Source organism: Myotis davidii, unplaced genomic scaffold (assembly GCF_000327345.1).
Source record: "Myotis davidii unplaced genomic scaffold, ASM32734v1 scaffold1036, whole genome shotgun sequence".
Classification (NCBI taxonomy): Eukaryota; Metazoa; Chordata; class Mammalia; order Chiroptera; family Vespertilionidae; genus Myotis; species Myotis davidii.
The window spans coordinates 1,007,541-1,025,582 of record NW_006287260.1 but is presented as its reverse complement, the minus strand read 5'-3'; the positions used below and the strand labels follow the sequence as shown (position 1 = coordinate 1,025,582).

The 18,042-nt window shown below is 45.5% G+C and overlaps 2 protein-coding genes across 3 annotated transcripts in view; one reads left to right on the top strand and one right to left on the bottom strand.

Moving 5' to 3' along the window:
* SRPK1 (SRSF protein kinase 1) overlaps positions 1–1,582 on the top strand; it is a 56,022-nt gene extending 54,440 nt beyond the window's left edge. For both annotated transcript variants that reach the window (XM_015560861.1, XM_006759026.2), the window contains one exon: positions 903–1,582. In XM_015560861.1, coding sequence (XP_015416347.1) covers positions 903–1,087 — 185 coding nt within the window. In that variant the 3' untranslated portion in view covers positions 1,088–1,582. The remainder of the gene's footprint in view (positions 1–902) is intronic.
* Positions 1,583–7,474: 5,892 nt separating this feature from the next.
* Positions 7,475–18,042, bottom strand: part of LHFPL5 (lipoma HMGIC fusion partner-like 5) — a 12,436-nt gene continuing 1,868 nt past the window's right edge. Inside the window, exons 2-4 of the mRNA XM_006759025.2 lie at positions 15,000–15,236; positions 9,754–9,779; positions 7,475–8,465 (exon numbers count right to left, since the gene is read on the bottom strand). Of these exons, the coding sequence (XP_006759088.1) occupies positions 9,769–9,779; positions 15,000–15,236 (248 nt within the window). The 3' untranslated portion in view covers positions 7,475–8,465; positions 9,754–9,768. The remainder of the gene's footprint in view (positions 8,466–9,753; positions 9,780–14,999; positions 15,237–18,042) is intronic.

Below are 18,042 nucleotides of genomic sequence, written 5' to 3'. Positions count from 1 at the left end.
TGTAAAAACCTGACTTAGAAAGGACTAGAAAACCATCTTGCCTTTTTCTCCCTTTTTGCCATGGTTCCTTTTTCCTCACAGCCTCTACACTAGTGCTGAGAACAGTCACTTTCCCAACACTGACAGCAAGCACACTCAGAAACGCTCCTTAATGTTCCTCTTTGGGGCAGGAAAATGGTGAAGTGCTTCCTAAGAGTTCCTCCTTGTGTGCAAAGTCAGGGTAATACGTGCCTCTGCCAAGCAAGTGATTAAATCGGCGCTCGCTGCCCACATGAGAGGCTTCCGATGAGTGTCGCACGAGAAAACACGTTAAAGCGGCATTTACCTTAAGCCCTGGCAAATTGACTTATCTTAAATTGAGGTTCCAGAATAGTACCGAGGGTGGCACAGCATCTCTGAAAGCTGTAAGGGGTTCATTCAGCTCCTTATTTTTTATTTATTTTGTTGTTTTCTTAACTCCTTATTTTTAAAGACTGCCCATTTTTTAAGTAACATTTACTTGACTATCAAGCCAAGAAAAGAGAGTACATGCAAAGTGTTTTTGGTGTATGGCTGTAAACTGCCTTTGAACACCATATTGAGTACATCTGGATTATACAGGCATTTAATCCTCATTTCAGTAAATAGGTCCTGATATCCCTACCCAATTTGACCAGGGCTAAAATTCTGGGATGGTGGAACAAACAAGTTCCCTTACATTTTTAGGCCCTCATGAAAAAATGGAGATACTTCTTTCCAGGGACTAGAGGAGAGAAGGGGAGGTGCTTTGTAGATGGAGAGTTAGATTCTGATGGTAAAATTTGATTCTCTATAGATTACCTGGATTTGCTACTGGGTTTCCACAATGGAATCTTGTCATTTGTCAGTGTTGGTCAGTTTCTTTTGTACTGCTTTTACCATAGGTGACCTGAAACACATCACGAAGCTGAAACCCTGGGGCCTTTTTGAGGTTCTAGTGGAGAAATATGAGTGGTCTCAGGAAGAGGCAGCTGGCTTCACGGATTTCTTACTGCCCATGTTGGAGCTGATCCCCGAGAAGAGAGCCACTGCCGCTGACTGTCTCCGGCACCCTTGGCTCAACTCCTAAGCCCCAGCCCAGCTCCGCAGCAGAGACCACACGCCGCCCCTCCGCTTCCCTCCAAGCATTTCCCTCTCCCTTTTCAGGTGGAGCTCTTTCTTCAAGGGTTTCTAGGTTTGGGGCGGCTTTTTATATTATTCCAACATGTTCATTTGGGTCTGCTTACTTGACCCTGTGGAGATTCCCCCACAGCCATTGGGCATCCTAGGTGAATTTGGCCTTGATTGGGCTTTGCCAAAGACTAACGGACTAAAATGTGGAACAGCCTCTCGCCCTGTGCCCTAGTCTTTCCATTGGGACATCCTTTAAATAATAAGCAGCCTTTTTAAAAAGAGCTATGAATATGTAGGAGCTCATCCTTTTATTCACAGACTCTAAGAGTCAGATTTTCTAATGCATATCCTCTTGCCAGCATAAGGATGAGAGGGGGGAAGGGTGACTCTCTGTACAGCAGAGACATTAAACTTGCTGTATCCAGGCTGCACCATCTTCCTGGATTGTTTCTGTTGTTCTCTATGTTCACATTTTTTCCTGCGACTTTTAAGCTACTGTCTATTTTTAAATGCGCTGTATAAACACCAAATTTGGGTACCATTATATCACTGTTCAAAATAATGTCATGTTCTCTTAATAATTCTAAGAGTCTTGCAACTTCAGTCTGATTTTTGATGGAAACAAAAACAGAACCATTGACTAGTTATTTCTTCAGAACCACAGGTGTCCTGCAAACTGTCCTTTCCTACATGTCTTCTGTTGTCCTAAAAGCAGTTATTTTGATAGGCTGTTTAAAGGGTCTTGGGGGTTTTTGAATCCCTGGCTGGCACTTGACTCACTTCACTTGAGTTTATTTCCCATGGCTAAAGAATTCAGGCTGACTCGAGAAAGGAGATCTGGGCTTCAGAGATTTCCCATCTAACAAGAAAATGTCCTAGAGTTCTTAATCCTTTTCCAAATGGTCCCCAAATGTTATTTACAGCATTTTCTTTGCCTTGTCCAAAATTCAGCTTTGGAGCAGTTTCCCTCTGTGCTTTGCCTTTCTCATTTTCTCAGAGGCTGCAGGTCTTAAATGAATTTCTTAAATGAAATCCCGGGATAAAAGAACCGGGGCAGGGGAAGTGGGGGAGAGTTGGCACTTGTTTCATTGTTTTGAGGGTTTGGGTCTTTTGTGTGTGTGTGTGTGGTTGGTTTAGGATTAACCATTCTCTGCTGCTATTTCCTTGTATAATGTAAGTTTTTAACTGCAATTTTGAGATGATTGGATGTATTTGAGGTGTTTTCTTTTTCAAATGAGAAAAGGCTTTATGAATTTTATTTTAGGGTGGGTCTCTCTCAGACTTGCCCTAGACTGCATATTTCTCAGTTCATATTGAAAAGTAAAAGGGGCATGATAGAGGCCACAGCCGCTGTTGAACATGGACCAAGAGGGCCTTGGGACCGCACTCTCCGGAAGTGCTCCAGGACTGATGCACAGAAGCCAAGGAGGTGCAGCGTGAGGCTCTGCTAGCAAAGCTCCCAAGGAGACGGGTAGCCAGCTTTCTGTACGGGAATTGGAATATAGATTCTGTCATTTATTCACCAACAGTGGCAAAGGAAAAAGTGGTGCAATTATGCAATCCAGTTAACACATTACCCTGAATAACTATGGCCAGCCGTTCGTTGGATCCTTGATTGGGTAGTCCTGAAATCATACATGTTCCTGTAGAAACCATCTTTTTTTAATTTTTTAAAATATATTTTTATTGATTTCGGAGAGGAAGGGAGAGGGAGAGATAGAAATATCAATGATGAGAGAGAATCACTATTTGGCCACCTTTTGCATGCCTCCTACTAGGGACCGAGCCTGCAACCTGGGCATGCATGTGCCCTGGCCGGGAATCAAGTCTCGATCTCCTAGTTCATAGGTCGGCAGTCAACCACTGAGCCACACTGGCCCGGCCCTATAGAAAGAATTTTAAGTGAGGCTGCCTATGCATCTATCAAGAATAAAGAGAATAGATTGTATCAAACACGGCAGGGAAAATCCTTCAGCAATTCTAATCCACTTTGGATTTTCTGCGATATATATACATCTAAAGCAATAGCAGACTAGAACTGAATTCTACACTGTCAAATCACAACTGTGGGATTACAGGAATTCTGGTTATGATATTAAGATGAAATAACCAAAACACAAATAGCCCCATTTTAACAGTTGACATGAAAAGAACTTTTAGTAGGAGAACCTGTAACTTCATTTTGGAACTCTTTCTCGTGACATAAGGGCTTCCCCCATCATTTAAGGAGCCAGATGAATTAGAAGCCGTAGAAAGAGGCAGCTGTAGAATTTGATCTTCCAGGTACCCTGTTTACCTTATTGAATTTAATCATAATACGTCAAATTGCCACGGTCTCACAAAAGGATTTCTATTTGCTGTCAGTTAAAAATAAAACCCTGAGTCCATTTTTACCAGTACATTTTGGAAAGTCTACGAAAATTGTTATTCCTGCATCTGACAGCATTTGTCCCAGAATATTCGTGGTGTGTTTTTTCCTCAGGTTGCAATCACCGTGTGCGGAATGCTAAAGGTTTGTGGACTGGCTAAAGCACTGGCATAGTGAACACGCATACACAGGTTTTGTGTACTTGTCTGATTCACTCCTGTGATAAATTCTTAGAAATGGAATGGCTGGGCCAGAGAGTAAGCACATTTTTAAGGTTTTAATAAATATCACCTAACTCCTATGGAGAACAGTTGGGCTGTTCTGCTCTGACCAAGTGTATTTGAATGAGCCTGTTAGAATCGCACTCGTTTTGTTCCTAGTAGCCAGTTTGCCCAAAAAAGGGCATGTCTGAAGTCAGAAACTTCTTTCATGGGTCTCATTGGCCATTTGTAATTTTAGGTTATTTGCCCATGTTACCCAGCTTTCTTTTGGCATGCTTCCTTTCTGGTAACTTAGTAAGGACTTAGAAATGCATTGTTTTACTTTTTTCCATCACATTCTTTTCTAGGTTTTAATTTGCTTTTCATTTTTATTTGGGATATTTTTAGTGTTATTCATAGTAAGTCCTTTCCTATCCCTGAATTACATAAACTGCTCTAGTTAATTTGTTTTGTGCCATATTTAAGACATACATACTGTATTCATATTATAGTGTTAATGATAATGGGACTTGTTTTAAAAACAACCTAAAAATATTAAATCAGGATTCATCAAACCATTATGTTCAGCAGACCACTCTGGGCATTCACTCTAAACCTTGTGTTAAATATATAGACCTAGAACTCAGGAGTGTGGAGAACATAAGTACTGCCCTAGGAGAGCTTATAGCCAACTCTCTCAAAGGAACCAGCAAACGGGTATAGTACAACCCCACTTTAACTTTCCATCTGCCCCAAGTGTCTAGAGGGAAGTCTTTTATAGTTACTGCAGAAAGGGCCAGGTTATAAATCGACTTCCTTACTGCCTATTCTTTTATTTTTGAAGCCTGTGGAGTCTTCCAGTTTGGCCTTCTAAGGAATGTGAGTTGCTCTTAGTCTTCTGTGTCACAGAAAATTGTGATTTATTGGCAATAGAATCTGAACTTTGCCCACCAATTTCTTGCCTTTGGAGTTAACAAGGCATTGGTAACAGCTCTTTCTGTCTTCAGAACTATATGAAGATAAAAATATAAACATTTATATAAAGGAATATATGGACCGTGAGGAATTGATGTGTTAATCCTCACCTGAGGATATTTTTTCCATTGATTTTTAGAGAAAGTGGGAAGGAAAGGAGGGGGAGAGAAACATTGATTGGTTGCCTCCTGCACGCATTCCCGGACTAGGGATCAAACCTGCAACCCTGCAGTGGGTGGGCTGGTGCTCTAAGCGTTAAGAAAACTGCCAAAGGCAGAATTTGTTCTGTCACTAAGGTCTTGTTTTTAAAAGTTGGGTTAAAAACTAAGTGTGTGATATGCATTTGTCTTTCAGCCTTTGCACAGATATTAATCCTCACCAAGTCCTTGTGAAATCACATATCCCAGTTGGAAAGCCAGAAAATTTGAAATCATGTTGTTTTAACTAAGTAATTAAGCAAGTTTACATTAGCACCTAGTTTTGTTACCCATTGCACCATTCCTTATAAAGGGAGGGGGGTTTTTAATATGTAATAAATTTGATTTTATATTCTCCCAAGTTCACTTTATCATAATCTCTCTTGTCAATACAGACCTGGCTTTTGTTCATTTTAACACAACAGTCCTTGTCCTCCAATAGGCAGAACGAGGCTGTATTTCAGAAGGTGCATCAGCTGCCGACAGTTGGAGCTATGTTCTTAAAAGTTGTGCACCTAAAATACTGCATTGGTAGCTATGGTTGTACCAAATATAGAGGAATGCCTGGGAATAGTGGACTCTATTCTAAGTCCTCTTGAGGTTAGATAACAAAAGTGGGGGAGGGGGCTTTCAGGATCAGGACCCTTGCATCTCGAGCAACTTCATTACAAAACAAACGTGTATCCGTCAGCAGCATATGAGGTTACTAGAATCTAATCTTTGTTCCAGTAAAGCATTCTGGTAAACGCCTATCCCAGCAGGAAATTAAAGTACTTAATTATGACACCAAAAAATAAATTGGGTAACTGAAAACCAATTTTAAAGGACCCCAGTGACTCCTCCTTCCTGTTATTCACACACTTATAATCCCCTTGCCTTGAATGTGGGCTGGACTTTGTGTGACTAACAGATTAAGGCAAACATGACAATGTCATTTCTGAGATTGGATTACAAAAGGGCTGTGACTTCTCTCTGAAACTTGCTCATCTCAGAACCCTTGCTCTGAGGTGCCATGTGAATACGGCTGTGAACCCATCAGTGCAACAGCCTCTGAGAAACAGCCCTGCAGACAACCAGAGCTCGGAATCCCTTCCAGCACCTTCATTGCCGCACTAAGGAGACTTGGCTGAGACTTTCCAGTCCCAACCCACAGGAACTGAAATGGTTGGTTGGTTGGTTTTTTAGAGAAACGTCTTATCAGCTGCCTCCTGCACACACCTCACCTGGGACCAAGCCTACAACCTGGGCATGCGCCCTGACCAAGAATCAAACTGGCAACCTCTTGGTGCACAGGACAATACCCAGCCATCTGAGCCACACCAGCCAGGGTGAAACATTTTAAAGCCACTGAGTTCTGGGTAGTTTTTTTTATGCAGCAAAGGTAATATACAGGGATGTAAAATAATGAGAACATTTAGGGTATCTTTCCAGTCCACACTTCAGGTATAAATGACCAGTGCTTCCTCTCTTGGCCATATCTGTTAGTCATTGTTGGTGAGGCTTGGGTATCACAACTGTCCCTAGCCCCAGGCAAGACAGGAGTGAGTGAGCAAGGAATAAAGTAACTTGGTTAGAGGAGTCTAGTTTTATTGACTTTCTATATACTTTCAAAGATGAGATTGGAGGTGCCTTTTTAAAATGTATTAAAGGTAAAACCACTTGAGAGAGCTGATAAGCAGTTACTGAGTATCAACAAAAATTATTACTAACATTGGAGAGGCTGAGTTCTGAGTTTCCCTGAAGATAGAGCTGAAGGGGAATGCTGGGTGGTGACTCATTTGCAGTTTCTTCCCAGCACTGAAGCTCGCTGTGCCCGGCAGTGCAGGTGTCAGCTGTTGAAGGTGCACCTTCAGCCCCCAGAAGCTTCTGTCAATAGTTGCCATTTCAGTGAGAAATATTTTGAAGGTGGAGAGGCTTTTAGAAATGTTTGTGTTTTGTTTTGTATAAAATAAATGAACAGCGCTGGCCAGTGTGGCTTGGTTGGAGCGTTGTCCTGTGCACCAAAGGTCGTGGGTTCGATTCCCGGTAGGAGTGTGGGAGGCAGTCAATCGATGTTTCCCTCTCTAAAATCAAAAACTTTTAAACTTTTAAAGGAATAAATGAACAAATATAGATAGAAAACTCAGCTACAGAACTTACGGAAATTCTGTCATTCATCAAGCTTGCATAAAGTAGGTGCCTGGCTCTGAAATAATTTTTTCAGCACTAGAAAATATGAATGTGATCTTCCTTAAATCCCATTCCAAAAGTTCCCATCAGCCCAGTTGGCGTGGCTCAGTAGTTGAGCGTCAACCTATGAACCACAGTTTCAATTTCCAGTCAGGGCACATGCCCAGGCTCAATCCCCAGTGTGGGACTTGGCAGGAGACAACTGATCAGTGATTCTCATCATTGGTGTTCCTTTCCCTCTCCCCTCCTCTCTGAAATCAATAAAAAAAATTTTAGTAATAAATTTTTCCATCAGCAACAATAGGGACAGTACTGGGAGGCTCTCACCCCTCCTCAGTCCGCACTCGAGAAAGGTCACTGCCCTGACTGGGCAGGTGGTCGGAGTGCATTGGTGCAAATGTCATGCGCTACAGCCCAGGAGAATGACACCTGACTGCTGCTGGACCAGCTGGGACGAGGTCCCCCACAGCCTGTTCAGCATTTACCGCGCCTGTCGGGGAACCCGCCCACGCAGGACACACCTCTTCCTGGGCATCGATCACCTCGGATAATCAACAAGACCCTGTTTCTCCGCATCATCCCCCAGGCAGGAAACAGCCTGAAGAGCCTGTCGTGTTGGCACTGCTCCAGTGACGTGCCATCCAGACTGCGTGCCCCTCTGGGGCCTGCAAAGCTTTCACCATTTAGTGTGCCAAACCCAGTGTTTTACAAGATGTATCAGTGGTTATAACCAATTGCTTGAACACAGTAGATTTATGAGTCTGGGATCCAGTTCTGATTGGGTCAGTGTGGGCTCTGTGAAAAGTGTGATTTGGGGGGTCCCACAGGAAAAAGTCAGTCTCAAGTTTTTAGGTCCTATGTTCACCCAGTCTTTATTAGGATTCCTAACGGCCTCGGGTTCCAGAGGCCTCTTCCTCACCCACCTCTTGAGCATCAATAAGGAACAAAATGTAATAAGACGCAAAGGCCCCCTCAAAACTTCAACCTGAGGTGATCCAGCTCGCTTAGCCACCTCGTCTTCAGATGCCCTTGAGAGCCGGGCTGTGACCCACGTGCCTGCCCTGGAGGCCTTCAGGTAATTGGCTGTGGGAGTCAGACCTGGAGGCGCCTAGACATGGACTTATTCGCCCTCTCCTTTCACAGAGGTCTCAAGAGGGAAAATAATTTGCACATATGAAGGGATCGAAAAAGAACTTGGGGGCCCCGATCAGGAGGGAGGGACTGAGTCTGAATATCGTTGGTATGGTCACTGCAGTTCTGCTTCTCTGGAAAGTTCTGTAGACAGTGGGCAGCCTACCTCAGGAGCCCACCAGGTTCTAATCCTGCAGCAAAGGGTTTCGGACAGGAAGTGGGCAGGAACAAGTTCATCTCTGAAGAATCCTACTCCGGAAGTTTCCAGTGTCACGGAAATAGATGACCTGTGATCTTTAAAACAACAGTTTGAGATTGTGAAATTTGATACTTTTAAAGCCAAGAAAAAGCTCCATGAATGCTCACATTTTGATTCATTTCTACCCAGGCATGCATCTTCCTCATTCGTGTATGAGAGTATTCAGTGCCCCTCAAGAAAAAAATTCATGTCTGTTAAAATGTAAATGTAGTGCAAAAAAGGGGGAGCAGACATAGAGAGGCAGCTGCCTTTGACTCTCATCCCACTCCAGAATCTATCGGAAAGCTGTGACGGCAACCCCAAATGGCTGATAACCACAGTCCAGTTTAGCAATTGGCAACTTTTAAAGTCTTTAATAATGAACATTGGGAAAAGGGAAAATTATCTCTAACAGTTTGCTCCTCGAAGTGTGATCCCGATTCCCACAGCCATCACTGGAGAGCTGTTAGAAGGCAGTGTCCGCGGCCTGATCCCAGAGTCAGAACTTGCACTTGAACAAGATCCCCAGGCCATTGGGTGCAGATTAAAGTCTAAGAAACATCTAAAGAGGTGCAATGCTGACTTTAAATTATTTAAAAAAGTATATGTACGTGGTCACAGATTGGAAGGTGATTTGGAAAAATTAACATAGTTTGAAGGGAGATATTCCCTCCCACCCACACAAATGCCTGCCCCGCTGTAGGGAGGTCAAGGGCGGCTGTGAGGGAGCTGACCCTGGGCTTGGCTTTATTGTTCTTTAGAACGTGTTCCTTAATGTTCTCGCTCAATCACAGTTTGGAAACCTAAAGGACAATGAGGATATTGATGTACCGTGCTGTTTTCCAGGCATACATTAAAACTAGTTTTCTTTCTGCCTCAGCTATCCGGAAGCATGGGAGTAAATGTAATACCAGTACAGCAATTCTATTTGCCTAGCTTCCTGGGATATTTGTTTTCCTCTTACGTTTTCTATTTTATTAGGTTTTTCTAGTAAATGTCTTAAAAATCACTTCCAATTTCTTAACGTCAGAGCCCACATTACAGTCATGACTTCTGAAAGGCATTCTTATCCACCACGCTCCACGAAAAGATGTTATGAAACTGTCTATTGAATTCTCTCCTGCTCTTTTTCCACTTCTCACGACAAAAGCAAAACTAAAAGGCTGCCGTTTAACCCTCAGTGAAGGGCTCAGATACCAGCCAAGTCCTACCTGGGTGGTCCCCAGGCCACCTGGCAGCCCCCACAGCCCAGCCCCATGAGTCATTCCGGCTGAGGATTCAATGAAGAGGCAGAAGCCACAGCCCAACCGAGGCATGCAGACCACCTTCCTGTGGTGTACTCACCGCCCTTCAGCTGCTTCAGACTTCCTCTGCAAGGAGAAAGAGAACACAGCGCTTGCTTACAACCAAGCCTTGTTTTCGGGATAATTCCCCATCAAATTCCTCATTTGTTCTCAAGAAAGCTTTGCTTTTCTGTTCATAACATTTATCAGTTTATAATTCCATATTGCTAGATGGTCTCCAGCATCAGGCCTCAGGTCCAAGTTAGACTTCTCCCCTCACCACTGCACCCCCAGGTGTCTGCGCAACTGAGCACAGAGTCCTTAATTGGTTGGGCAAATGGATGATGTGAAACGTGGGGTTACCAGAAAGAAGGGGAAAGAGAACTAATGTTGATTAATCAGCTATAACATGCAGGCAGTGTTAGTGTTTTATATGCACTATCTAAACCTCAGCACAATCCCTTAAACATAAATTTTACTCATTTAAAGTGTACAACTTGGTGGTTTTAAGGATATTCACTAGGTTGTGCAACCATCACTGCTATCTAATTCTAGAATGTTCTCATCCAAGAAACTCAGTGCCCATTAGCTATCACCCCCAACTTCTCCCTCTTCCTAACCCTAGGCAACTACTAAAATCTACTTTCTGCCTCTATGAGTTTACCTGTTCTGAAAATTTTTTTATAAATGGGGTCATGCAATATATGGTCTTTTGTGTCTGGCTTCTTTCTCTTAATATAATTAGATGATAGATAGATAGATAGATAGATAGATAGATAGATAGATTTCAGAGAGGAAGGGAGAGATAGAAACATCAGCGATGAGAATCATTGATCAGCTGCCTCCTGCACACCCACACTGGGGATCAAGCCCACAACCCTGGCATGGGCCCTGACCAAGAATTGAACCGTGACCTCTTGGTTCCTAGGTTGACGCTCAACCACTGAACCACACCAGTGAGGTTAATGTTACTTTTTCAAGATTCACATGGTAGCAATTTTCAGTATTTCATTCCTTTTTGCGACTGAATAATATTTCATTGTATGGATATATACATATTGTTCACCATTCATCAGTTAATGCACATTTGGATTGTTTCCACTTTTTTACTATTATGGACATTCATGCACAAGTTTTTATGTGAACATGTTTTCAGTTTTCTTGCATATACACCTAGGAGTGGAATTGTTGTGTCACATGGTAACTGTTTAACTGTTTGAGGAACTCCCATTCTGTTTCCACAGCAACTGCAAATTTTACATTTTCACCAGCAGTGTATGAGGGCTCCAAGGTCTCACATGCTCACCAATACTTGTTCATCTTTTCGATTATAGCCATCTGGTAGGTGTGAAATGATATCTCATTGTGGTTTTGAATTGCATTTTCCTACTGACTAATGATGTTGAGTATCTCCATGTGCTTATGGCCATTTGTATATCTTCTTTGGAGAAATGTCTATTCAAATCCTTTGCCATTTAAAAAATTGGGTTATTTGGCCGAACCGGTTTGGCTCAGTGGATAGAGCGTCAGCCTGCGGACTCAAGGGTCCCAGGTTCGATTCCGGTCAAGGGCATGTACCTTGGTTGTGGGCACATCCTCACTGGGGGGCGTGCAGGAGGCCGCTAATTGATGTTTCTCTCTCATCAATGTTTCTGACTCTCTATCCCTCTCCCTTCTTCTCTGTAAAAAATCAATAAAATATATATTTTTTAAAAAATTGGGTTATTTGACCGTAACTGGTTTGGCTCAGTGGATAGAGCATCATCCTGTGGGCTGAAGGTCCTGGGTTTGATTCCAGTCAGGTTGCGGCCTTGATCCCTAGTAGGTGGCATGCAGGAGGCAGGCAATCAATGATTCTTTCTCATCATTGATGTTTCTAACTCTCCCTCTTCCTTCTTCTCTGAAATCAATAAAAATCTATTTTAAAAAAATAAAAATTGGGTTATTTGTATTCTTATGGTTGAGTTGTAAGAGTTCTTAACATATTCTGGATACTGGAATTATAATTATGATTTGCAAATATTTTCTCCCAATATGTGAGTTGTCTTTATTATCTTGATGGTGTCCTTTAAAGCACAAAAGTTTTCAATTTTGATAAAATCCAATTCGTCTATTGGGGGTGGGGGTTGGTTTGGTGGCTTGTGTATTAGGTGTCATATCTAAAAAACCATTGCCTAATCCGAGGTCATGAAGACTGACACCTATATTTTCTTCTAAGAGTTTTATATCTTGCAATTAGATCTTAGATCTATTTTGAATTAATTTTTATATATGATGTAAGGTGGATGGTCCAACTTAATTTTTGTTTTGTTTTGTTTTGTTTTGCATGTAGATATCTGGTTGTTCCAGCACCATTTATTGAAAGACTGTTATTTCCCCCATTTAATGGTGTTGGCATCCTTGTTGAAAATCAGTCAGCACTAGATGTTTGGGCTTATTTCTGGTCTCCGTTTTATTATTCCATTGATCTGTATGTCTATTCTTAGGCAGGTGCCACACCATCTTGATTACTGTAGCTTCTTTAGTAAGTGGTGAGATCGAGATAGATCATCCTCTGACTTCGTTCTGGAAGGTGGTTTTGGCTATTCTTGGTCTCGCATTTCCATATGAATTTAAGATCAGCTTGTCAATTTCTGCAAAAAGCCAGCTGGGATTTGTATAGCGATCACATCTAATCTGTAGATTAGTTTGGGTAATATTGCCAGCTTAACAATATTAAGCCTTCTGATCCATGAACATGGATGTTTTCATTTATTTAGGCCTTTTTTTCAACAATGTTTAAAATTTTTCATGTATATACTTTGCACTTCTTTTGTTAAATTTTCCAATTTTATTATTTTTATGCTATTGTAAGTGAAATTTTTCTTAATTTCATTTTCATATTGTTCATTTTGAGTGTATACAAATCCAATAGATTTTTGTACATTGCTCTTTTATCCTGCAACCTTGCTGAAGTTGCATATTAGCTTTAATAGTTTTTTAGTGGATTATTTAGGATTTTCTATATACAAAATCATGTCATCTGTTAAAAAGTAATTTTTACTTCTTCCTCTCCAAATTCAAGTTCTCTTATTTCTTTTTCTTGACTAATTGCACTGGTTGTAAACTCCAGTACAATCTTCAATGAAGTCACAAGAGCAGATATTTTTATCTTGCTCCTGAGCACAATCTTTTGAAGTAGGTTACTTAGCCCCATGGAAATGAGGCTCAGCTGAGGAAATTGAGACTCAGAGACATTAAGCAACCTCTACAAAGTCACACAGCCGGTTAACGATGGGCCAAAGCTTTAAACCCCGGACTGACTCTAAAGCCCATACTCACTTACTTTGCTTCCATAACCTCTAAAGGGTAGATTAGCAACTAGATATGGTGCAAGTCTTCCTTTCTGCTTTCATTGTTTCATTTATGCCGCACAATAGGGGAGGTAGCAGAACAGGGGTTCATGACCCCCTTTGTCCTGGAAAGGACACTGTAGTAGTGTGGCTCAGAAGAACGGGGATTCAGACTGCTCTCCTGGCCCAATGCTGTGCTTTGTCAGCAGCAATAACGACTTCCTTGAGTAGTTAAGAAAGCACTTTAAAGAGGAATTCTGTGAGTAAAATTTCTTTCTAGTTCAAAGCATTTGTTCTGAGAAAAGAATACAAATGAGCCCTGGCCGATGTGGCTCCATTGCGTGAGCATCGTCCCATGCACTGAAGGGTCACCAGTTTGATTCCTGGTCAGGGCACATGCCCAGGTTTCGGATTCATCCCCAGTAGGGTGGGTGTGGATGGAAACGGATCAGTGTTTCTCTCCCTCTCCCTTCCTTTCTCTCTCAAAACCAGTAAAAAACATTTTCTTTTCTTTTTTTTCTTTTTTTAAAATATATTTTATTGATTTTTCACAGAGAGGAAGGGAGAGAGATAGAGAGTTAGAAACATCGATGAGAGAGAAACATCGATCAGCTGCCTCCTGCACATCTCCCACTGGGGATGTGCCCGCAACCCAGGTACATGCCCTCGACCGGAATCGAACCCGGGACCTTTCAGTCCGCAGGCCGACGCTCTATCCACTGAGCCAAACCGGTCTCGGCCAGTAAAAAACATTTTCAAGAAAGAACACAAATGAGTGATATAAAAATGCTCTGTGCCTGTGTCCAGACAGATGGCCCTGGAAGCTGAGAGCTAGGCAGCCTGACTCCAGCAGCTCCTGCTGAGGCCTCCCTGGAAGAACCCTTGATGCAGAAAGCTGTGTAGATTGCTGGGATCCCCACCCCCAACCTTTCCTCATGAGGTTGCTGTGAAGATTAAATAAAATGGCCCCTAAGAACCTTGCATCACTCCTGCACACAGAGGAGGCTCAGTAAATACTGCTTCCATTTCCCTTCCCTTTACAGGGTCTGCAAGGGACCCAGGCCCTCAGCATCCCCAGGACCCATTCTCTCCCCCTTGGCCCAGCTCTTTCCAGTAACTTGGTTTCCATCTTTAACCACATGATTGAGGTTTGTGTGTCTATCAAAGGTTGAGATGTTTCCAATCATTTCCCTCTAGAGAAGTGGGCCCTGGGCTGAGCCAGAGAAGACCCGAGTTCTGTGCCCCTCTTTGCTTCCTCCTCTCTGAACTTCCAGGTGGTCTCCCTGGAGGGCTTCAGTCCTTCACCTGGGAAGGGTCTTTGGTCACAGGGGAAGGGAGTTTGCATCTTCTAGTTCAGGTCAATGGGTGATATGAGGACGGCTATGGGGAACAAGACTACAGCGGTCTCTGAGGTACGACAGGCCCCGGATAGTGGCCACCTGCTGGGAGTAGGCGCTTCAGGACTGCGGGGTGTGAGACAGCCTTGCCCTGTGACAAGGAGGCGAAGTGCATGTGCTGGAGAGTTGGCCCCTCCAGGCAGCGGAAGGGCTTAATGAGAGACAGGCGCCCGGGAGGAAGGGAGGCCACTGGGAGGCAGTCTGGAGGCTTCCCGGACGTCTGCCCGGCCTCCAGGGTCCCTTCAATGCCTTCTGTGACTGCGGGGTAGGATGTGGATGAGAGGACACAAACAGGATGGGCATATGGAGAACCCCCACGCAACCCGGAGAGCTCAGGCTCCCCCCTCTGCAGTCCAGGGCTGTCTCTAGGGGAGGCAGGCCTGGCTCCCAGCTGGATCAGGACTCCCAGGGGGCAGGGGGCACCCTTTTACATGGACAGCCTCTGCCCCCCAGCACTGCCCGGACTGCAACCCTCCGCATTTTATTTGCCTGAGACAAGGGCTGTGTCCCCATCTCTGGGCCAGGGCCCAGCCAGGTGACTGGCTGGGAGGAAGCCCCGCCTCCCTGGGGAGCGTTACCTTGTCCATCGGCCGTGTAGTCGTCGGGGAGCAGCTTGTCCTGCCGGTAGCCCAGCACGAAGGCCAGGAAGGACAGGATGAGGGCATCCCCGATGCTGAGGATGGCCAGCATGAAGGCCCAGCGGATGGTGCAGTGGCCCAGCGTGTACTTGCCCGTCTGCTCCCCGCACATGCGCCGCACCTCGCTGGAGTCCCAGCCGTCTGGGTAGACCAGGCAGCCAATCATGAGGCCTGTGGCTGAAGGGGCAGAGGGCGGGTGTGGGTTGGGTGTGCTCAGCCCGCACCAGCCTCACACTGTTGTCACCTTGCCACCTCCCTTCTCCTTGTGCTAACAGCCATGAGAGGCACACGGGCAGCTCCTGCCATCTTTGTAGGACACCGGGCAGCTACCGGCAGCAGCAGGGAGCGGCTCTGAGCCCAGGCGGGTTCTGCACAGGACAAGGGGTCCCACCAGGCTCAGCTGGCTCACCCGGCCTCCAAAATCCGGTCCGGGCCCAGAGAACTCATCACTCCTAAGACGTACCTTTGTTCACATTTCAACATCTCTGAACCCGTGGTGAGAAAGGTCAGGCCATCACTTATGACAGCGGTTCTCAACCCGTGGGTCGCGACCCCTTTGGGGGTCAAACGACCCTTTCACAGGGGTCACCTAAGACCATCGGAAAACACATATCTAATTTCATATTGTTTTTGTGATTAAGCACTATGCTTTAATTATGTTCAATTTGTAACAATGAAAATACATCTTGCATATCTGATATTTACATTACAATTCATAACAGTAGCAACATTACAGTTATGAAGTAGCGACAAGAATAATTTTATGGTTGGGGGTCACCACAACATGAGGAACTGTATTAAAGGGTCGCGGCATCAGGAAGGTTGAGAACCACTGACTTATGAGAAGTGTTTTCCTTTTACAGCAGGAAGGGTAGTGGCGTGTCCTTCAGCCCAGGGATTTAGATTCACTGCGTACAGAAGCCCAGCCCGGCTCTGCCTGCTTCCTCATGAACCTTCTGTTCAAGCATCAGGTCTCCCCACCCTCCAGGGCAGCACCGTGCAGCTGCCCACACTTCCTGAATTGGAGAATCCCCTGGCATATTCGTTTAACGCGCTGGTTCCAGGTCAGGGTGGGCTCGGGACGCCTGCTTTGAAAGCTCTCCTTCGGGTGGGCGGCTGTCTGAGCAGGAACAGCTCACTGCCAGCCCAGCTCTGGGCTAACCAGCCGTGTGACTCCAGCGAGCTACTTACGCTTTTTGCCTCAGTTTCCTCGTTTGTAAAGTGGGGGTGATAACAATACCCAGCTGTTCGCCTTGCAGGGAGAGTCCAGCGAGTCAGGACTGGAAGGTGCTCAGCACAGGGCCGCACCTACTTGGCACCGAGCGTTCTACTGTTCCCATCTGTGACAGTGTCCACAGCCCCAGAGCCCACTCCCCGCCTGCCCCCCCTCTGCCCTGCCTCCCCACGCTGCACAGACAGGTGACACAATCCTGGGATGTGACTGGGGTGACCCCAAGCACAGCCGCCAGGCCGGCCAGGGGGCCCTTTCCGCCCCGGGCCCCGCTCCACACGCCTGAGGCTCTCTGGTCTCAAGGCTGCGCCTACCCGGGCGCCCCTCACAAAGTGCCTCACAGGCCCCAGCATCACCTAAGGTGGCTCGGCTGGCTCTGCGAGGAAGGCCAGCGGCTCAAACGAGTGCACGGGGACGTGCGTGATCAGGGTCCACCTCCCCACAAGTCCATCGCCTGCCTTTGGTTTGTCTGCAGGAGGAAGTCATATATGTACTTCTTTTCTAGATCACAAAATGCTTCATCTTGCATGTTTCTCTTGACCTGAAAATAGTTCTGTGAAGAAGGCCATGTAGTAATGTCCCATTTGTAAGGTTGGAAAACTGAGGTCTCAGAGAAGCCAAGTGCCTTCTCATGGCTCCTGACTCTCTCGACTTCAAGGTTCATTCCCTCTACTCCCAGGTTGTGACATCTCCGAAGAGCTGGATGTGTTTGGCGGTGACATTTCAGACTTAGCGACAAACTGAGAAGTGTTTGAGGAAGATATTTAGGGTTGGGGACCCTCCCAGAGCTCTTTGGTAAAACTTGTGCGCTCCCCCTGTTGGTATGAGATCAGCCTGGTATGTGTGCATTTCTAGGCCAGAGCATTTAACAGCTTGGGGGAGACCTTCCGGAGCCCCCTCTCCTCCAGTGACAGGTGATGCTCGATCAGCCTGGGTTCCAGAGAGCACAATTAGGGCAGAGCCCCCACCCGACCCTCAGTGAGCGAGAACCATGTTTTGCATGCATTGCATCATCCCGTCCTTGTAAGAGCCATGCAGAGGGTTCTGCTGCTACATCATACAGATGAGGTTACCAAGATTCCCAGAGACAAGCAATTGGCCCTGCCGCGTTGCTAGGAGCTGGGATCACACAGCCTACACCTGGCATCCAGAGCTCTCATGTTGTGAAGGTTTCCCTTCTCCTGCTCCCTTCCTTGATCCCAGGCTTCTTGGCAAGGTCAAGCTAACCAGCCAAGGCCTCATCAAATAGATGCATCTCCCAGCTGCTGGCTGTGGGACACCACCCCCCGCCTCCCCCACCCCCCATCTCTCCCTTGGCTCATCTTCCCTTCCCCAGCACTGAGGGAGGGAACATGACACCACCTTTGCTCCCCCCCAGCATAAATGTTTCAGGGGACAGCACCCGGCCACTCTGCCAACAGTGTCTCCAGTTCCATGGCCCAGAGTCTGGCTCAGATGGCCTGATAGCCCCTCCCCCACCCAGGCCCTCCCAGCAGGGCCTGTTCAGCAAGTGATACCTGTTGCGGCAGGCTGGGGGAGGGGCAGTGCAGAGAATGAGAGGGGTGCTTGTGTCTCTAGCATCCCATAACTCTAACATGCAAGGCCAGTTGGCAAGCATGTCAAGGTCCATTCTACTCCTCTTTGTCACAAAACTGCTAAACCTTCATTCTCCCTTCTTCCTCCCCACTGCCCACCGAGGCTTGCTTCACCGCTGCCCCAGCCTTTCCCTCATAGAGAGACTACAGAGGAAAG